The 21435-nt window shown below is 40.3% G+C and overlaps 3 protein-coding genes across 3 annotated transcripts; 1 reads left to right on the top strand and 2 right to left on the bottom strand.

Moving 5' to 3' along the window:
* Positions 1-1862: 1862 nt before the first annotated feature.
* Positions 1863-12933, bottom strand: LOC128383869 (CTD nuclear envelope phosphatase 1A). The gene is made up of 8 exons (XM_053343460.1): positions 12246-12933; positions 9214-9280; positions 7346-7464; positions 7176-7247; positions 6482-6598; positions 6204-6315; positions 4878-4962; positions 1863-3214 (listed from the first exon to the last, which is right to left on the bottom strand). Exons 1-8 carry the CDS (start codon positions 12348-12350, stop codon positions 3154-3156), a joined length of 738 nt encoding a protein of 245 aa, XP_053199435.1. The 5' UTR covers positions 12351-12933; the 3' UTR covers positions 1863-3153.
* Positions 12934-13894: 961 nt separating this feature from the next.
* elp5 (elongator acetyltransferase complex subunit 5) lies at positions 13895-16493 on the bottom strand. Its single transcript, XM_053343459.1, has 8 exons — positions 16226-16493; positions 15983-16043; positions 15808-15888; positions 15210-15421; positions 14805-14980; positions 14624-14719; positions 14414-14514; positions 13895-14318 (listed from the first exon to the last, which is right to left on the bottom strand). Exons 1-8 carry the CDS (start codon positions 16278-16280, stop codon positions 14210-14212), a joined length of 891 nt encoding a protein of 296 aa, XP_053199434.1. The 5' UTR covers positions 16281-16493; the 3' UTR covers positions 13895-14209.
* A 220-nt stretch (positions 16494-16713) lies between these two features.
* Positions 16714-20889, top strand: phf23b (PHD finger protein 23b). Its single transcript, XM_053343455.1, has 5 exons — positions 16714-17234; positions 18333-18364; positions 18479-18571; positions 18667-19282; positions 19451-20889. The coding sequence occupies exons 1-5, from the start codon at positions 17207-17209 to the stop codon at positions 19642-19644; spliced, it is 963 nt and encodes a 320-aa protein (XP_053199430.1). The 5' UTR covers positions 16714-17206; the 3' UTR covers positions 19645-20889.
* The last annotated feature ends 546 nt before the right edge of the window (positions 20890-21435 follow it).

The following is a 21435-nucleotide window of genomic DNA, read 5'->3' as shown; positions in this document are numbered from 1 at the left end:
TTGTTCACACATCGTTCTCTCACAAAACAGAAAGTGAAAGAAAATTAACCATTAATTATTTTAGATGATAAAATGTGGGTGTTTTCTTCCGTTTTAATTCACAAGGCCATTAAATGAAATATACATTCCTTTCATCATATCACAATTGTTCTTACTTCTTCCCTCAAGATTTCTGATTGTGTTACTCTGCTGTCAGTCATATTGTGGATTTTACTTAAATACTTAGAGAGAACTACATGCAGAAACATGCATTTCTGATGATGGGAGTTAGAAATAAACTGTCCCAAAAAGGCTGATTTGCTTTCTCCTCGCTTCCTTCCCATTCCCCTCTCCATATTTCACTGGTGGTTCATATCTAATTCAGAATACCTCTGATGATGCAACCAGCAGCACACAGGACAACCTGTCCTACTCTTCCTATCTCAGTCTCTTCTAACGTTACCTTCCCCCCCTTCAGCAGTCCAAACCTGAATTCATACTGGTGGATATTCTTACTTGACGTGTCTTGATTGATGTTGCAGCTTGTTTTCATACCGCTCTAAATTTCTTTTTATTGCTGCAGTCATTCTATCGTAAGTAACTGGAGCATTTGTTAAAGCGCCAAATAGGGACGAGTGAAAATGCTGCATGATTCACGTTAGATTGCATCCCCCACATTGTTACGTTTCCACAGTCATGGACTTCAGCTGCAGTGAAAATTTAGGAAGAAGAGTCTTCCAACCCAGAAGTCTCTTCTCACAGGAACTGATGACACACAGAGCAGGTGAGGTTTAAAAAGGTAAAACTGGACTAAAAATTAAGCTAATCCAGACAATGACAGCCTGTTTACCATTTCAAGCTTTTGGTTTTACTATAAAACTACTGTCAGGAGATTAGACACTATGTATTCCTGCTCCATGGTGCCTAAAATTTTAAGAGCATACACTCACTGGCCTCTTTAGTTGGTACCCCTGTGCAATCTAATGTAATCCAATACAACAGCTCTGCTATAAATCCTACATTTATGAAGTTTATATATTTTCAGTTTTTGTTAATATTGTCAGAAAGGTGATAGTTCTGCTTTATGTTCATTACTGAGGTCGTAGTGGGTGGTGATACTGTGCTGAGGTGCATTATATTCATCGGTGCTATCCATGACATTAACATACAGGGGGGGGGGGTAAAATATTATGAACACCAGTCAATATAATTCACCCCAGTACGCCGCAACACCACTTACTATGACCTCAGTAATAAACACAAAGTAGAATTATCCATTTTTTGACAATGTTGATAAAAACTGAAACTGTATAAACTTAGCATTTAAAGCAGAGCTGCTGTATTGGATTGAATTAGATTGCACAGGTGTACATAATGAAGTGGCTAGTGACTGTATATGCTGCTTGAGCAGTATGTATGCTAAAACTGATACTGGGTGTTCAGAAACTTACCTGTATTCTATGTCATATAAGGATTGGAAAAAAAAAAACAATAAATGGCATCACTATAGTTCCTGATTCTCTTAAAACGGTGATATTAACCTATTGTGGCAGCTATTTAAAAACACAAAAATCACAAGTTACCAACATGTGAGATATTGTAGAGATACACGTCAGCTTTTAAGGCTATACATGTATTCAGTTGTCTTAAACTGGGGAGGTATGAGGGTGTCCAGAACAAAAAAACACCAATTTCAAAAATGAGTGAATCTCTTGAGCAGAGGAGAAAGACTGAACGGAACGATGCAGTTTTCTGTTACGCCACATGGAGGCAGCAGATTATCAACAGATTATCAACCCAGCAAAGTAAATCAGAAGCTGCAAGAATGAGTGAGGTGAAAAAAACTGAGCTGGGTAGTAACTGGTCGATACTGACAAGTGTTTTTTATTAGTAACACAGACCTGGAGACAGAGCCAATAAGAAGCCGCTGTGAGCCTTGACGAGACTGACATTGTTCAGAAGGCATTTTAAAGACGGAGGGTCTAACATTTGACCCATACAGTTAAGGGGGAGCAGGTAAAACTGAATGGGGGAAGGCTGCGAGTTTGAATCAAATACAAAAACCAACTGCAACAAAAACAGAAGGGGGGGGGGGGTAATTAAGTGCAATTCCTATCAGATGAAATCAGGATGGCATCGGATGGCGAACGGGGGAGAGCAAAATGTCATGGTATGCAGAAGTCATATTATCATATATTATGGAGAGAAACAATCAGATATGGAAACATGACACGGCAGTCCACAGAGCATTACAAGCCATTCTTCTATTCTTTTTTTTTTTCCTTGTAACTTTTCAGTCAAGTCTTTATCACTGAGAAAGAGTGACGGGTTATGGCTGAAAAGAGAGAGAGAAAAAAAAAAAAAAAAATTCTCAGGCTGCTTGGCTGTTTGTCCCGAAAATGTCTATGGAGGGTATGTTGCAAGCAAAACTCCATCAAATTACATCGTTTATGTTGATCCATTGTCGTTGGGGGAGGGAAAAAAAATAAAAGAAGAAACGTACCTCAGGAAATCAATCAATCATCGTTGAGGTATGAGGTTGATCTTAAAAAGGGGCGTTTTTTTTTTTTTCCTATTGTCCCCTACTCAGTTGCTCCGAGAGGTTAAGACAGTAAATTGAAGAGTTGTCTGCTGAAGTGCAATGTCTGGTGATGTTGGAGAAGAAGAAGAAGAAGAAGAAGTAGTAGTAGAAGAAGAAGAAGAAGAAATAATAACGTAGAATTGTCATTGTTGCTTTGCTGATCCTTCCCCCCCGATCTCCCAATCGTCAAAAAAGTTTAAAAAGGACTAACGAACTCAGCAAGCATACTTCGACTCACGTACACAAGCTCACCTCCATACGCACAGTCAGTATCAGGAGCGATAAGGCAGAGAGGCTCCGTTTTTGTTTTGGAAAAAAAAAAAAAAAAAAAATTACAAATAAAGAACCAAGAGGAAAAAAGAAAACAAAAAAAAAAACAAGCTGGCCCCCCCTCCCTCCCCAGTAGTTTCTGGGCTCTGATGATCCCGTACTGTTCATCCCGTGTTAGGCGGTCACCCCAACCCTCCTCTCCTCACGTAAGAGAGGCTCAGAGGGGGCTGGTGGGTCGTCTGAGTGGGACCGGAGGGTAGGGTGGAAGCCAGCAGAGAGGAAGAGGCTGGTCAACAAGCCCGCCTCTCTCTCCATTCAGCCAATCACCAGAGCCGGTGCTGGTGGAGGTTTCGACTGAGGACGGATCGAACATCAGCAGTGAACCTGGGAGAAAGAGAGTCGGTTTAAACTCTTTGAAAAAAGAAAAAGGAATAGTTCATCATTTTGACAAGTGGTTAGCCTAGCTTAGCATAAAGACTGGAGCATAGCCTTGTTGTTTAAAGTGAAAAAATGTGCCTGCCAACACCTCTAAAGCTCACTTACTAACATTTTGTATCTCGTTGAGTGTTTTCTTGAGTCCTCCAACTACTAAAAGTACAAATTCAAAATTTCTACTCCGTTTATGTGTAGCTTAAACAAATGAAATACATTAATAATTACTCAGCTTTGGTTGACTTACTGTTGAACTTTATAGAGAGCCAGATAAATGCTTTCCCCCTACCTCTGTCTTTTGCTTATTTTAGCCAGGATTGTATAATCACAGTGTGTGTAGTAAACGCAATTGAATTATATTTATCTTCAGTCCATGTTGCCTCTAAGTCCGCTGGGTGACACAAAACATTTGGAGATCTGCCTACAAGCTATGTTTCTGTATTTTCTGTAGCGGTGTCTTCAAGGATGGTAAAATGTGGGTCTCCCAAAACACTCCTGCCTCCATTTAACAAAAATGATAGGGAAAAGCAGACCCTAAAATATCACAGTATTATATACTTTAAAATATCAGTATATTTGGAAGAAAACTAGTTTCATGATATGAGGCTGAACACTGTGCTGTCTGGAAGAGGAATCTACCATCAGAATAATGTTAAAGCTGCGGCCTGACTTCAGCTGCTTAGTTTCTCTGTGATTCACTGTCACACACAACTAGTTATTGTCTGTACAACTTATGAGGCCGAATATGGCACTGTGTAATCAGAAAACAGAGAATCGAGGAGAAAGTGCAGCTGGAGTGGCTTTTCAGCATCGGCTGGTGCCAAGTGATGATTGTGAGAGACATCTTGAACAGGACAGAAAACCTGACTTTGTTTTCTGACAGAATATTATATCAGACTTTGCCAACTCTGAAAACAGAACAGAATAACAGCGACTCTCTGGTACCTGTAACTTGCAGGGAGCTGCCTTCAGATTTGGCCACAAGCTGCTCTGGCTTGTTGTCATCCAAAATAGGTAAAACAGTGTTTGTTTGCACCCCATTTTGACAAATATATATTGGATATATCCAAATTTGAGGAAAAATGTTGTTAATGAAAATAAGCTTCAATCAAGAAAAATGAACTGAATTTGTTTTTGTTCAGTCAGTAAAGTAAATCTGATTGGACAAGATCTGCACAGTGCATTGTGATTGTTGTGGGATTCCCCCTTAAGAGCGGTATGGGGAATTTACAGCCTCCTTCTTTTTTCTTTTTTTAAATTGCACTATTCTACTACACATGACCTAATTTTAAGAAATCACCTTTAATCTGGCTATGCACCATATCATGTAAATAGAAATATGTTATAACTAACCAATATCAGTTACTCAGAATAAGGTCATTAAGGTGTTTCCCTGCAGTCAGTGTAAGTGTAGCCACAATCTGACAGGTGTTCGCATTTACCAACCACTAAACTCATGTGAGCCTGTTGCAGACATTTGCTTGCACCTCTTAAAATACCACAGACCATTAAGAAAAGCAATACACTCAAGACATGAAATGGTGGTTAAAGTGCACAGTGGGAAAAAAGTGTTTTCATCTATTTGCTTTCATGACAACTTTTTGATGCCGTTTACCTTAGTGCGTCCAGCATAGGCAGCAAGTTAAGAAGTGCTGTATCACTAGGGTCGCTGAACCAGGACTTGATGGGTATTGCATTGTCTGGAGGGCAAAAAGGGAAAAAAAACAAAAAACAAGCAGTCAGTCGTGTCAGAGAAATGGACATGGTTGTGATTTTATGCTGCTCTCTTAACGAGGCCACTGAATGTTAGAGGAGCTGCGGATTTAATGTGCTGTTTCAGCATTTACAATACGTGCCTTGTACTGAGAATAAACTGCTCAATTATTGGTCTTGTTACTGGTTTATCACATGATGAGAGTAGGACGGAGCCCTGTTTAATTTTTGCAAACAGAATATACACAGCTGAATATAAACTTATAGATATTTAGAGAGAAGCAGCCAAGATTTACTAATAACATCAACAATGGATTTGTTCTATTCAATTGTTCCAGTAAACCTTGACAACGACTGTTAGTGTCTTTTATGTTGTTTCAATTTGTGCATAAAAATACCCGAGTTGAAACCCTGTATATTAAACACAAAACAAACAAACCCACAACCAATTTATTACAAAAAAAGTTGGTGTATAAATAAAATCCAAATGCAACCAAGTATAAAGACAACAAACTTGTCAATAAATAAATAAATCTAAATTAAATGAGTAAATGCCACCAGTTGATGATGTAATATTCACATTCCCGTAGTGCAGATTTTTGGGGAGTTCGGTTTAAATTTAAGCTAAATTATGATTCTTAATGTGATCTGAAACTGAAGCTGCTTTAATTCATTTTATTATTTACACCTGTTTTTCGTGATGTGACATGTCAAAACGTTTTAGCTTCTATATTTTGGTCCTCAATCTGTGACTAAACAAAAGTTATTCAAATTATAAAAACATAATTCAAATTTAAATGCATATGATTTTGTTTACTGTTAATTTAGAGACTGAGTGAGGTTTTGTGATGCCCCTCCTCTCTGTAGCTCCAAAATGAATCAGTTTTATTTACCTTTTCACCGGTACATTTTAACATGTAATAGAAAAGGCACAGGTGGAACTAATAACATCAGTAATGGCTCTGCTCCAGCAGATTCTGTATGCAGAGATGCATTAATCAGTTGATCAGAAACACCTGTGTCTGACATAATCAAAACGTCTTCTGTGAAAAAGGTTCATTCTGGTTTTAGTTTGATTCTTCATTTAACCTCAACAGGCATTACTGCAGCTGTTGTATGAATTAGACAACAAGAGCATTTCAGATTTTTAAAATGTATCCACATCTTCCCCAGAGAGACTGAGACTGATCTACAGTGATTAAAAGTGACTGTGAGCTTTACATCTTACCTGGATGGCTACGATAAGCACCAGGCGAGTTGTCCAGGATGACGATACTGGACAGGTCATCGTGTACTACAGACAGGTCTTTAATATAACTACCTAGATCCAATGTACAATGCTGAGAAACAAACAGAAACAGGTAAATGAAACCATCAGAAAGGTGATTTGTAGATTAAAAAGAGACTAGTCTGAAACAGCAGTGACATTTAAAAAGACTCAGGGGGACCAAAGAGCCTTATCACTATAATTCAACCTGTTTAAATACATGTTCATACTGCAAGTACCTGTCTGTAGTATCTGCGTTTCAGGATGTTCCTGTTATTGTCCAGCTTGTCTGCCACCGCTGAGCCGTAGATCTCCATACTGGCTGTGAAAACCACCAGTTCATACCACTGGCTCACCTGGGTACACACACACAAAGCACAGTACACACAACTGTATTAGTACACAAGTTATAGTTGGTGCTAAGTAAGTCACGGAGGATTATCATCTAAAGCAAACTATTTTATTTATTCATTCATTTATAGTGATATGAGACTAGATCTCTTAGATTTGGGATATCACAATATCATCATATGGCATATGTGTTGTCTTTTCCTGGTTTTAAAGACTGCATTACAGTAACATTATGTTATTTTCTGAACATACCAGACTGCTTGAACTGTTCCATTATTTGGCTTTACCCTCTTTTATAGCCACATTACTGATGATTATTTATCAAAACTCTTACTGTGTAACTATTTTATCATGATGATAATATCATGATATTTGGTTTTGTCCATGTTGCCTAGCTCTAATGTTCTGACATCACATGTGTGAGAGAGCAGAAGACTGGAGAGTGACGGGAAAGATGACAGACGGGATAAAAGGTGTGAAAGACTTGACCAATGTGTGCTTTAATGTTTTCAACCATGTTAATCTACTGTTCAAACACAGGCAGTGACACTGATCGCAGCAAGCTGTTTGAGCGACACTCACCACTTCTAAAAAGAAGTCAACATGCGGCCTTTTATGTACGAAGAATCTGACTGGGTGCTTATCAATGACGACCTGTGAGGAAAAGCAAAGAGAGGAACGTGGTTCATTTAGACTGAAACAGTGCTGAGGCAGCTTTGTGCTCCAACATGCGTGTGTACAGGTACCCGTACTTTGAGGATGAAGTCTGGCGGCGTGCCAGGTCTCACTGTAGGTCTGAGGACCCCGTCATGGTGAGAGTGGATCAGCGTCTCGTCCAGGTCCAGCACCAGAATCTTCCTCTTTACTGCATCTGGAGTTTATTAAGAGATGGTACAGACACATGTGATACATTATTTAGTGTATTGCAACCCACACAAGAGGCCAGTTTACTGCTTACACAAGAAAATGTTTACATGTACTGTAGTGACCTATCTGCATATACAGTACATGAAGTAGGTCAAAAATCTGCTTTCTGCTCCGCCTCTGACCCTGTTTTTGGAACGACGGCTAACTTAATTGCTGCTTTCTAATTTTTTTCCCCTCAAGCGCTTGGACAAACAGAACAGAGAGACAAAAGGCTCTTTAACTTTAGTAGGACGTTTACAGTGTACCTCACAGCTCAATCATCTGTGAAAACGTTTTAAAATGTATAGCGGTTCATTTGTGGCCAAGTAATGAAACTAAATGAATAATTCTTCTCTTTATTGTCCATTTTTATTTTCAGCTGCTGCTTGACCACAGCTAATTAATTCAGTTTACTTTATTTCATGGCCACAGCGCTGTCAACAGCAGCCACTTTAAACTGAAGGGATCAGTCTCTCACTGGAGTCTGGCTCTCCAGTCGAGGTCACTGTAAAGAGTTTAGGGAGGCGAGTAAAGTAGAACTGAAATGCAATCCTTCCTTCGAGTCATGAAGAGTGTGCCTTTGAATGAGTTCCCTGCAGACAGAAGGGAAGCTCATTCAGACCGCACACACACACACACACACCAGTCCATGTTAGTGTGAGGTTGCCTGTAACATTTGTATTTCCTCTGCACTTCCACACTGCAAACATGTCAAGACAGAAAGGAAACCAAATTTCTTTTACTTCTTTTGCCCAACATGTCAGGAAGTGACTTTTTTGGAGCAATTGCTGGTTAACATCCACACAGCCAGTCTTTTAATAGAATTAAACATTATAGTTACAAGTCTTGAGTAAAAGCTGCATTTTTATAAAGAAAGGCTTGATGAGGAGTAACTCATAATGTCAAATGTTATTTACATTATACAGTAATCTTTTGGTATTTTACACTAAATACAAAGTGTGAATGTCACTGATGATCTCTAATTTTGCTGACTGGCATTCATCTCATTTCACACTGCACATGAACAGCTGTCCAACAGACCGACATTTCCTTTTCATTGCTAATGTTATCTTGTGGGAAAATTTGTTATTGTCATAAACTGGTTTGACTGTCAATTGCAATGATGTGAGAATTTAAACTCACTCTGCTGTATAAAAAACACACCTTCAGCCAAATGGCCTCAAATACAAAGCCACTCCTTTAATTAAAAAGTCTCAAGAGAAGAAAATAACGGACTGATGTGCAGTAACATAACAGGGCTAACTGTGGTTTGGATCTTGCCATCTGATCCACCTATATAAATACACAACTGTAACCCACACATTAAACACAAAATATAGCTGACTGCTTGTCTGACTGTCCACACACAGAAAGGAAATATTATATCTTGTCATCTGTGTCTGAATTTAATTTATGGTGATGTTCATTTACTGAGGTAAGGAGGGTCCTGAGAAAGGGGTCAAAGCATAGTGTGTGTGTGTGTGTGCCCGAGTCTGTGGAGTATTTTTATACTGCTGACAATGTTTCTTCTTCCTCTACAGACTTCACTTCAACTCCAACTTCCACATTACAAATATGGTATGATAGTGTCTCTGCTCTCTTTTGATCTAGTATCACAAAAAAATTGAAAACAAAGGGGGTCCAGAACCAACACAGATGGGGACCCCGACAACTTAGCAAGCAAATCATATCATGAAAACAATCATATACTCACTGAGTCTGTTTCTGGAGATAGGCGACAGAGGCAAAGTGTCATATCGCACCGTCTGATACTGGATTATCTGGAAATGAACGAGGAAGATCAAACAGTCAAGACAACGCTTTGTTACAGAAAAATCAGGCCGCTGCACAAACAACAAACCACACACTAAGCCACATTTTATTTATTATATCGAGGACAGAGCCCTTATGTTTTTTGTATGTCTTTGAGAAAATATAAAGGAAGAATGAAAGAGGTACACTAAAGCCTCCAATCATCTGATTTCCTACTATTAGACACTTCATAAGTATCCGTCTTCATTTCCAAAGCAAGATAATTTGGTGTAATTTCTCACAGATGGGCAGTCTTAGTCATTGGAGAATTTTTGGGGGGTATGAGGAAGTGGTTTAAGTCACTTTAATCACTAAGATCCAAACTTAATTGAGCTAAAGATGAATTAGACCAAAAGTGATTTAATATTAGAACAAATATCTCCATTTTTAAAGACTTATTTTGAGCCTGTAGTCAAAACATTTTGGGCAAACTACTTCTCTTCTTTTCGCTGTACGTCAGAGTTTTAAGCACAAGAGCAACAGACAGCACTCTTGAAATCCTGAAATGAACTCGGCTGTGTCCACTCCAACCTCCTTGCTCCGCTCTGGTCAAAGTGACTACAGAGACGATTCCTTTCCACTGCCGCTCTCGTCCAGCGGCTGTGCACTTTTCTTCACGGGGCTATTTTTATCCCCCCCAGCTGTCAGTGGGTGTCAGCGGAACATAGGGCACACGTTAAAAAAAAAAGAAGGGAGACTTGCAGGGTGACTTTGACTGAGCCTCGGCTGCGTGGTACCTAAGCATTGGACAGGGCCACCCTCCATGTCCCCTCCCTCTGCTGCCTGGCAGAGTGATGACGGGGGAAGCCTATTGGTGGTGGCAGCAGCTGCTGGGCACCGTGGGGGGACCTCAGCCTCAACTCAGCTCAAGAGTGTCCATCTGGACCCCAGGCCTGCAAACTCCTCTGCCTCCTGACATTTCAATTAGTTTGGCTTTAACCCAAAAACCCAAAGAGAGATAATGAGTGGAGATGTAACTAGGGGCTGCAACTGACAAAATACTATTAACACAGTGAAAAATGCCCATTAGGACTTCCCTAAAACTTTAGAAGACACTTTGAATTTAATTGTTTTGCCAGATCCAACTGTCTAAATCCCAAAGTTAGTTTATATGACATAAAACTGAGAAATGCAACAAATCCTCACAACTGAGAAGCTGGTTAAGGGGAAGTTTTGCTTGAAAAGTTCTTCAAACAATTCATCAATAATCAAAAGAGCTGCCAATTAATTTTCTGACGACCAACTAATCCACACATTGTTTCAGCTCAAGCTGTAACCAAGATAAAACTATTTGTACTACAAAAAAGAACAATTATTAAAGTTGGTTTTGGAGTTTTGTGTTGATCCATTAATTGTTTTTCGGTACCAACTCTACACACTCAGCTACACATCTGTCGTCTCCGTTACCGCACCATGCAGGAGATAATGTGCAGGACCATTACACAACATTGTTGCAGTAATCTCATGGTCTGTTTACAGAGAGTAGCGTGCAAGCTATTATGACCTGGCTCTAATATTCATAATCCAATAGAGCTTTTAACGATCCAAATGCTGGATCTGGTCAGCATATGCATTTGGGTCTAGTTAAAGGGAAAAGACTTTAAGCTTACCCTGATTGACAGACAACAGAAGAGAGAGTTCAAAGGGGATTATTAGATTTATAAAAGGGGTTATTATAGTTATAATGAAGTAAACCCAGGCAGCTACAGACTTAAGATTCATATAAATATTCATGTTTTAGAGGTGCTGAAGGAGCAAAGTCCTAGAATCGTCTCTTTACGACACTTTTCAACACATGCACCTGTGCCGGTTTACCTGACCGCTCTCTATAGGATCACCTACACTGCATTGCTCAGTACATAAGCGCCTGCTGGATGGTGACATTGTTCCAGTGCATCACACACTGTAAACAACAGAGCTAAACTGTGAGTGAGAACGAGAGAAACAGAGGGAGAGAGAGGGAACAGTGTGCTCTCTGTGCTGACATAATCCCTCTCACTTCAGCCATAACATGGACTGGACTACTCACTCTCAGGGCCTTGTTGACAACCCGCAAGTGTTACTGCCACACAATAAACTGCAGACAAACCTCGAACAACGAGATGATTACACCACACCAGGGCACTCCTCCAGGCTTTGTTGGCTTGATACAGAGCGAGAGTCGAAGTCCACTCGTATATTACACCACATATGCAGATCTATTAACGACCCAGCGACACCTGTGCGTGTGTCTAAGTTACAGGCAGGCGACTTGTGTCACCCTTAAATGCCATGTTTATTGTGGAGGCATTTTGCGAGCAATTGAAGGTGACCTGCTGGATTGTGCTGCTGGCTGCTCAGCAGACATTCGCAGGAGGCTGGATGTGGGAGATTTTCCATTTTTGCACTGTAGTTGGATTTAGCTGTCACACCAAAAACACCCAGACATGTTATTTCAGTGGTGAAACAGCTGATTGATTGATTAGTTGATCAGCGGAAAACTTTTTGTGATGATCAATGAACTGTTTGCCATTTATAAAAGGAAAAAAAAGAAAAACATTATCTGATTTCAGCTCTTACAATGTGAGTTTTTCTCTGCTTTACATCTTTTTGGGTTTTAAACTGTTAGTAAGAGCTAACTAAACTTTTTGAAGAACAAGAAAAGGTGATACTTAACACTGTTTTCTGTCAGTATATAGTTATAAGTGAATGATTGAATTGCAATAGCTCTATATGACACACATACATGATGGTACACTTATTTAGACAGTGGGGATCGTCCATGCCTGCACATGTTACACATCATTTTGCATTTCATGAGAAAACACAGGTAATCTAGCTCAAAGTTAGGTGAGCATCCTTCATGTGTAGGAACATGGGAGTCATGGCAACCTGAAGACTTTTCTCATTTGTACCAAAAGCAACAAGCCAAATATCTTTTAACCCCATTCTCACCGTCCGTAGGTGCTTCCTGAGGATGTACATGATGAAGCCCCATATCCTCGACGTTACGCCGAGAAAAGTGCGGATGCCAAGTAAACACTGCCGGGTCTTCAGCATGTTGACGAGCACGCAAAGACCCCCAAAGGCAACTCAACTTCAATTCTCACTTGATGGCACGGGGTTTGCTCGGTGTTGCTGAGATTATCAAGAGTCAAAATCCGATTTTTCCTTTTTTTTTTTTTTTTTTTGGCTACAGCCGCCAAACTAGCAGTTGTCCAAATTAAGAGGCCAAGCAAACGTGTGAGTACCTCGCTCTGCACACTTGTGGCACAATTAACATTTAAGTAGCATCTTAACTGTGAAAAGACAGACGTGGAGGAAGGAAAAAGCCGCTGTACGACGACTGGCTGCTGCTGCTGCTGCTGCTGTGTGGGTCTTTAGCACGCAGCTAGTTGACAAGCTAGCTCCGGAGCTAGCGCTAGCTCGACGGGGTGACCACCTTGAACCTCGGACAAAAATACCCCAAAAGAGCTGCGGGGCCTCTCGCTGTCAAGCACCGGTTCAACGCGCCTTCACTCTGTGCGGCTCCCGAAGAGAGGCCGTTTATAAAAAAGTTCCCCAAAGTGTAGCCGGCCCGGGCAAAATCAGCTTGTAGTCCAGTGGAAATCCGGAATGAAACTGCGAGCCGCCATCGCCGCCTTTGCCGTCACTTCCGCGAGGGAGTCCTGAGGTGGCGCGCAGCACGTCCACGTGGAGAGAAAACAAACAGACGTGGACGCGCAGGACTACAAACCTGAACCTGTTTATTAATGTTTTTCTGACACTTTAGCGGTGCAATTTACCACAAACATAGTTTCTGGTTTTACATGTGTGTACATATATTATATTTTGCTCTCATTTTGACAGTTACTGTGATTTAAGACATGTTTTAAGATGACACTGAACTTTAAATGATAATTTGTGTCTGATATGATTTTTCCACAAGAAAAGTATAATTACTTATAATAACTAATATAATTTCTGAAGATTATCGTGTTTCTATTCTTGGGGGGCTTTTTCATACCATCAGCCATCAGACTGTACACCACCACAGCTCCCAGTACCTCCAACTAAAAAGACTGATGCTGTGTAAATCCCAGCAACATTGCACACATATAGAATCTCAGGAACTTCTGCATATTGCACATTTATGTATTGCAGATGTATTTACACGGAGATTGTTTACTGTATATAGCATTATTATTATTTTATTTTATCACTTTCACCCTTATGCTGTTCTTTTCCCACTATACTGCTGTCAATTTGAATTTCTCCCAATGGGGGATCAAAGATCTTGACAACTTTAACATTGTAAAACAATATAAGAAATCCCCAGGGAATCATTACAGATTTTGTTATATTTAAAATTGAACATAGAATCATTGGAAACGTATAATCATTTAGAGCAAGTGGACTTGGACCATTGCTTAAGCAACGTAAGCAAAAAAATGTGCTTACGTTGGGTATTTTGACATTTTAAACACACTTCTAAATAAAACAGCTGCAAAAACTGCAATCTGAGTAATTAGTCCTACTTCCTTTCTTGGGGGGATCATGACCCCACTGCTGTGTAAAGTGTTAATGCAATGTACATTAAATATCCAACATACTCATTCATTTTATTTTTTTATGGGGTCACTGAACATGTAGCATGTATATAAACACAATAAACAGGCTGTTAGTCACGTCAAGTGATACCAGCACAATTTTATTCAATGAGAAGAAACTACATGTAAAAAAAAATGAATGGGATCAATATTATTAGTTAAAGCTTTTGAATAAAATCCTTTTATAAACAGAATACAGATTTCCAACAGAAATATTAAGCATTATTTTATATCTGACTTCAAAGCTTCTTAAGACGTTGTTAAGGCGATCATTCTGTTCAATATGAATGGCAAAGAGGACACATACTGCATAATATTTATGCCCTGAGCCTACACATCAAGATCATCATCAGGATCCTCCTGGTCATAGTCGTCGTTGGCATCAGGCTCGTACAGAATTCGTCCTGAACCCGGGCCTGAGTGAAGCAGAGCTGATTTCCTGTTAGAGGAAAAAGGGGGCAGTTTTTATATTGTGTAAAAATATTATAATATATCACTGAAAAAACACCCCTGACCAAATGAAACGTTTCTCACTTCTCTTTACTAAAGACAAAGGGAAGTGCAAGTTTTCCCTTGGCCTCGCGCTCTGTGTCCGATAAGCGAAGGTTGAAGGTTAAGTTGGCTGTTGGGTCCGTCTACAGAAACACAAAAAGGAAACTGTTCAGTCCTGCCATGCTTGAGCCTTTTCTTTATTTCTACTAATCTAAAAGTATGATGTGTAGATAAACATGTGTTCTGTGGTACCTCTTGTTCCTCGGGGTCTGTCTGTCTGGATCCAAGATGACTGGGCTTACTCTGTATAACGACTGTAAGATCTTCTTTGATACAGAAAATCGCCTCCTGGGGACAAAGGAACACACTCTTATGAATAACTTCTGACAGTGTAGGAAAATAAACGAGTCATCCCGATGGAAAGGCTGCTTACCTCTTGCATAACCTTCCCTGATTTTGAGCGCTTTGTTGTCTTTGCCACCGCTTCATCTCCCTTCATTCCAGGTGCCACAGTGATGACTGAAGAAGCCAAGTGGCATACACTTCCCACAATACCCCGCTGATGCATATCTGTGTGCAGCAGACCGACGATCACTCTAACAGCTCCCCCTAATGAAAACAGAGAAACAGAGCCTTAAATAGTAGAGTCTACAGCATGGTCTCTCAGTTCCACTTTATTCAAAATAAATCAACCATTGTAGTTCGACAATCGGATGGTGCACTTTGCAGTTTACTAATAATGTCTTTGAGGTCAAATCATAATTGCAGAAGCATTGTCTTCATGCCTTTTCAGCCGGTAAAAGTAAATAAAACATGAACACAGAAGATAACTAGTCACCTTTTTTTAGTTGTTGGAGAGTCTTGCAGACATCAGGAGGGCTGCGATGTCTCAGAATCCACGAAAGAGAGTCGATCACTAAAGTAGCAGGTTTGTGCTGTGATGTCTGCTTGATGAGATGCGTAAGTTTCTCCAAACAGAACTGTTGAACTGTGAAAGCTGGTTGATCAGTCCAGCCAAGGGGGTCGGTGTATGCATCGTGAAAGTGTAGCCTGAAATGACAGAAACAATGATTATTAATGAGTTTGGTTGTGGGTTAAATAAACTGACTTCACGCAGGGAATTTTAATCTTATGGCATAATATATTAAATGACAGTATTTATAGTAATCATTTTTAATTTTAAGAAGGTAATTGAACATGTTTTGTGAATTAAAGCTGAATATTTGTATTTCTTAAAACATGTCAAGAGGGAATCTTTAATTTACAAATATACAAAAGAGAAATGCAGGAAATGCTAAAACCAAACAGGTTCACACTAATGAATCTTTGGCATTTTGCAAAAATAATGACTTGCATGATTATTCCACATCTCAACTGCTGGCTATCAATTTTCTTTTAACTAATCAATGAATTGTTGCAGTACTAATATTGGTTACCTTTGAATGTGTGATCCTTTCAGACCATCTTTGAGCTCTTCCTCACTGACCTCAAAGCCAAGCACGTGGACAGCCTCCTCCCTAAAAGGTTCAGGCAGGTATTTACAGTTATTATTCAGCAAATAAACACAGTACATATTGTATATAACCACACAGCTGTTGTAGGGATGACTACCTGTTCAGTGCAGCATTGATGAAGCTCCATAGGAGGTGTCGACCAGAGTAATTAACAGAATCTATGAATACAAGTAAAAAGCACATAGTTCAGGTTGTTACTGTGAGATATTTTAAATGTGATCGACAGTAAACAATGCACTGGACTGCTGCTACACTGGGCTCATAAACTAACACATTAGTGGCGACACTCCTTTAAAATGACAGCAGTCCAGCAGATAGTTTCACAGTTCAATTAATTTACCTTGTATTATAAGAAACCCTCCGGCATCAGTTCCTTGCAATAATTCAGGCAACATGGTATTTTAGCAGCTTCAGCTACTTAGCTTGCTTCTGATTCACCATCTATTTAAACGTCAATATCATGATGAACACCGGTGAATTCACAACGACAAGAAAGCCCAGTGTCTCTCAAGAGCGGTAGTGGTGAAGAAGTAGTGATATTTCACGAAAAAAGACAGCTTTATTGCTTTTTTTCAAACTCAACATGCTTCACGATGTAGCATGTCAAACCTAAAATGTATCGAGTGGAAGACTTCATATCCCAATACTCACATGAACCACAATATCGACCCTCACATGGGAAAAGTAGTTCGGCAACATTCAGAATCATTTAGAACGACCACTCTATAAACTACATTACCCAGCATTCCACACAGGAAACCACTGCTCTGGCACACTCAAGAGGCTTCTGCCGCGCACAGAGAAGACAGAGGAATTACACCAGTATAGTGTTGTATGCCTTCAGCGAACGAATCGGGGGGAGAAAAAAAACTTAATCTTAGAAGTTCCCATCATGGACCTACATTAACTAGTATTAAATCTAAAGAGGTTTAACAGTGGTGCAGTATCTTAACACTCCGCGGTACGTGGATGCAGTGACGAAGAAGCAGCTTGTTAAGCAACAGGGGAATTAGTATTTTGTCGGGCTAATATCGTTAAGTGTGGCGACACTTTAGAGACGGTGGGGGGGGGCATTAGCGGACTTTGACGGATCCCCAGCGAGGGAATATAACAACTTCACCCATCACAGTGTGGGACTGTTGTTTTTTTCTTCACAAAGGAGAGTTTCTTTTGGTTTTCTGGTGCCGGCGTTGCTGCTGCCAAAGTTACCCGGCGGTGAGGTGCAGCCACGCCGGGAGAAGGCTCCGCTCGACGGCCGCCTCTCCGGCTATAGCTCGCCTGCTGCTGCTTCTTGGATCGCGGCCTTGTCGATGAGGCGACAATGCTTGACATAATGTCCGAGCACCAAGGTATGTTTTATGCCATTATTAATAACAACAACCCCCCCTGTTTAAACAAAGTGCTCCTGTGCGAGGCTGAAATGTGTCTGTCGTGTTATGCGGACATTACGATAGCTAACTTATCTCAAGTTAAGGCTAACGTCAATGCTACGTTATGGTTGCGTATCCCTCAACTATTAACCCACTTGCTCTTTAACTAGCAACAACTGTCATTAAAATACCGCGAAACTAACTAAACTAAGTAAGCTTTGTGATGTTTATTGCAGCTAACTTGATGCTAATCTTGTATTTATTGCAGAGTTGAGTTAACGCGCCGACACTATCTCATCAAATAGCTGCGAGCTAGCTAACGTTAGACAGCTACACCTCGATGAAAACACACTAACATCGCAGTTTGCAAGTAAATACAGCTCATGAAATAACATGTTTTCATAACTAACACATGTCTTTGATGTTAAATGTAACGCCTTGCTTGCTAACGCCGAGCTAATGTTGAGCCACAGCGTGATTAGCCGCTAGGTGCTGATTGTTAGCACTACTCAACTCTGCTTCATTTCTAAAATAGATGTTACCAATGCACCACTATCCTCCTGGCGTTTGAACCACACTGCATAAGCTCACACTAGTCCAAACTATATTGTGTTACCGTAGCTCCTGTCGATATAGCGTGTTAGCTTCCCCTCTAAATGTCAGCTAGCGTTAGCATCAAGGTAGCATCAAAGACAATACAGACTGACAAGTTTAAAACCAGACTTTGTGCAAAGGTTCAATATATGTGATGAGATGACACCGACTGCGGTTGTTGGGAAACGTAATTAGCCATTTAACCAAGTGATGACCGAGCTGCTCATTTTCTGCTTTAATGGTTATGAGTAAACTCTTAAAAAAAAAAAAAAGCTCAACAGGCACACCACTAATAACCCTGATTAAGTTATTGAGCCGTGTTAGCAGGCTAATGCTAGCGATGCTTCACTCGTGTCTCATCATACCCAAAAGAGACAACCCTGTGCTTGCTCTTCCTCATGTGTCTAAGCTGTTTCTGTGAAAATAATATGAGTGATATACTTGTGACTTACAGATATTTTGTTTGTTTTTCTCCCTCACCAGATTCACTGTTGACGTGCAAAACTGAACCTTTGGTGAGTACTTTGTAAAGTATGAGTTGTTCATTCAGTAGGTTTTCTGTTGTTGGGGCTTGTTTGGATTAGTTGAACGTCTTTTAACAAAGGTGTGTGTGTGTGTGCTTCATGCAGCCCCCAGAGAGGAAAAAGAGGACAGTTGAGGACTTCAATAAGTTCTGCAGCTTTGTCCTGGCCTACGCTGGTTACATCCCCAGTCCAAAAGAGGTAAGTTGCTTAGAATATCACTGTTGATTTTTTTAGAAATTATTTTATCTTCTTTTGAGTTTTGAAGAAAGACCAAAATGTTTCTTTTATTGCAGGAAAGCTCATGGTCACCGACATCATCCAGCTCTGCACACAGTTCAGGGCTGTCGGCAGATGGGGGTGGCGGAGGCAGCAGCTCCATGGGTAATACTTGGGCAGATGGAAGCTCCGACATCCACACCATTCATACATTCGTCCGCAAAGCTCGAGCAAACAAGGGCAAAAATATTCGCCGCATGCACTCTGATAGCACTCTGCTGGACAAGATGCGCCTTAAAGACTCCCTATACGAGAGCCAGGCCAGCACTAAGGCGGAGCGCAAAAAGGACAAAAAACTTAAAAAGTTGTCACTGGGTTCTGCCATGACGGCGGCAGATAGTGGCAGTAGTGAAGGCGAGAAGAGAGCCCGCATCAAGCGCAGCAAAAACTCAAAACAGCCAAAAGCTAAGAAGCTTAAGAGTTCAGCCACTCAAAGTGAGACAGACTCTGAGGCACGGCACACACACACAGAGGTACGACCCGGGGCAGAGGAGCTAACAGCGCATGGTGACTCCACCCCGACTGAGCAGGGCCTGGGGAAGATGCAGCCTGAGGAGTCCATAAGGGAAGCAGAGATGAGCTCCAGTGAGGGTGAGACCTGGATCGCAGATGAAGACATTATGGTGGAGTCAGGTACGCCATTGTCTTTGAAAATAGACTACTGGTAATTTCTTTAAATGCCAAACTCTGTCTTATATCTGGTAACTTCTTTGTTATTTAATCTGTGCTCAATATGTACAATATGCTCTAACTGATGAGTCTTTACCTGCTCTCTTAACGCTGCTCTCTTTACCGACGCAGGTGATGACTCGTGGGACTTGATCACCTGTTACTGTGGGAAGCCATTCGCGGGACGGCCAATGATCGAGTGCAACCAGTGCGGCATATGGGTGCACTTGTCATGTGCGAAGATCAAGAAGTCCAACGTTCCCGACATCTTTTACTGCCACAAGTGCAGGGACATGAGGCGATCAGGACACAAAAAAGACACCTAGAGATGAAGCGGATGGAAGGGACAAGGAGCACCCACCCTGTTTTTTTGTTGTTGTTTTTTTCGCTGTCCTCCGACACTTGTTTTCTTTGATGCCTACAGCCAAAACAGCCTAAATTATCACCTGGATGGCAACTGTATTGTCAGGTTGTAGGATTTATTTTGACAATCACAACCATTATTTATCCCTCTCTGTATTTCCCCCCTTTTTGGCTACTGTGAAGAACTGGATAGACGGCTACAGTGACAGTGGAGAATCATTTATTTGTTACTAATTAATTCCTGCATTAATTGGCTTCATTGTGCACTGTGCTCGTGACGTGAACATAGGTTTTCATACTTGGGTTCTCATATTCACTGAAGGCGCAATTTTATTTTTTATTTTTGACTTATAAATTATTTCTCGAGGATATCGACAAATCAGTGAGAATTTCATTTAGTCTCAAGGAGCCGTGTTTTTTCTGCTCGATAGCCATTTCCGCTCATCTTTAAATCAATGCAAGTTTCACACATTGACTCATTGTATAAGCTTAAGAGATGGAAAATGTCACTCCTGTTATTTGTTTAGAAGTACGTCATGATGGTAGATGGGCAGCTCATTTTATTTTTGGATTATATTTTGGCGATTTATTCCTGAGTTTGCTTCAGTCGTCAGTGGTGCTCACTGAACCTTACAATGTAGAGACCTCACTACTCTAGAGTAAGTGAACCTTGAATTAATAGAATCAGCTAACAAATATTATTTTGCAACTGCATCTAAATTTTCAATTGCACACAGACAATTCTTTTAGCAGTGCACTTTTTTTAACGTAAACCCAAATACCATTTCCGCTGCATATATGGGTGGTAATTGGGACTTATGATGAATTACCGCTGATTAAATCTGTACTTGGCGTGTGGCTGTGTACATTCACAAATGAGCGCTTAATGTTTCTCCCTGTCTGGCTTGTTAATCAATCACTAATAGCCATTTACCATGAACAACATTTACATTGAAAGCTGTTAAATTTTGATGTTTGTTTTCATGTTGGTTTTTTTTGTTATTCATGTTTTTAAAAAACAACTCATCCGATACGATGGAGGGTAACGTTGCTGTAAGACAAATGGTTTGGCAGTGCTTTACGATGTCAAAAAGTGGCTCAGAGGTTTGTTTAAGAAATGTTGTAAAATATTTTGTTTTTTTTTCTATTTCACGTAATTGTTTATTTCTTAGCTTTCTGAAAAGCAGGATTAGATAAGCGCCCCCCCCCCCCCCCCCCCCCCCCCCCGCATCAGAGAACGGACATAAGATTGTCTCATATCGAGAACAAAGTTGTAGTGTACAGAAAATAAGTTGACGCCACGTAGGTTTGTGGCATTTGTTTATGTTGTTTGGTTTTACCATGTGCTTTTTCTTTTTGTTGGCAGGGAGAGTCTTGGTAAGTCCAGTAGCAGTTGCACTCTCTCTACAACTTCAACTCTGTGTACATATCCTTTCTTTTGACAACTGTACATATGTGAAAGTGAAGAGAGAAAATACCCAAGCAAAATCTATATTTTCTGCAGTCTGATATTGTTTTCTTTAATTGTAGCTTGAAAAATAAAAAGTCTTTGGGATCATACAGATGGCGTTCGGTGTCATTGACACAAAAGGGACAGAGAGAGAAGTTCATTTTTTAAATGTAACTTTTTATTAGATGGAGGCACACAGCAAAATGTTTGTCATGTTTGTCTTTTGCCACTAGATGGCGACAGTCAACAGGCACTTGTTAGTATGACAGTGAGTTAAATAAGTATTGAATAAATATAGAAGATA

This window comes from Scomber japonicus, chromosome 22, assembly GCF_027409825.1.
Source record: "Scomber japonicus isolate fScoJap1 chromosome 22, fScoJap1.pri, whole genome shotgun sequence".
In the NCBI taxonomy this organism is placed as follows: domain Eukaryota; kingdom Metazoa; phylum Chordata; class Actinopteri; order Scombriformes; family Scombridae; genus Scomber; species Scomber japonicus.
Note: the sequence above shows the minus strand (reverse complement) of the source record. Positions and strands in the feature narration are given on the sequence as shown.

Coding starts and splice junctions, on each gene's coding strand:
- LOC128383869 (XM_053343460.1), bottom strand. CDS start 12,350: ATGCTGAAGACCCGGCAGTGTTTACTTGGCATCCGCACTTTTCTCGGC. Junction 7,248..7,345: donor CGCCAGACTTCATCCTCAAA/GTACGGGTACCT, acceptor TTTTCCTCACAG/GTCGTCATTGATAAGCACCC. Junction 6,599..7,175: donor TTGACTTCTTTTTAGAAGTG/GTGAGTGTCGCT, acceptor GTGTGTACCCAG/GTGAGCCAGTGGTATGAACT.
- elp5 (XM_053343459.1), bottom strand. CDS start 16,280: ATGTTGCCTGAATTATTGCAAGGAACTGATGCCGGAGGGTTTCTTATA. Junction 14,981..15,209: donor TCTCCAACAACTAAAAAAAG/GTGACTAGTTAT, acceptor TGTTTTCATTAG/GGGGAGCTGTTAGAGTGATC. Junction 14,720..14,804: donor CAGGGAAGGTTATGCAAGAG/GTAAGCAGCCTT, acceptor CTTTGTCCCCAG/GAGGCGATTTTCTGTATCAA.
- phf23b (XM_053343455.1), top strand. CDS start 17,207: ATGCTTGACATAATGTCCGAGCACCAAG. Junction 17,235..18,332: donor CATAATGTCCGAGCACCAAG/GTATGTTTTATG, acceptor CTCCCTCACCAG/ATTCACTGTTGACGTGCAAA. Junction 18,365..18,478: donor CGTGCAAAACTGAACCTTTG/GTGAGTACTTTG, acceptor TGCTTCATGCAG/CCCCCAGAGAGGAAAAAGAG.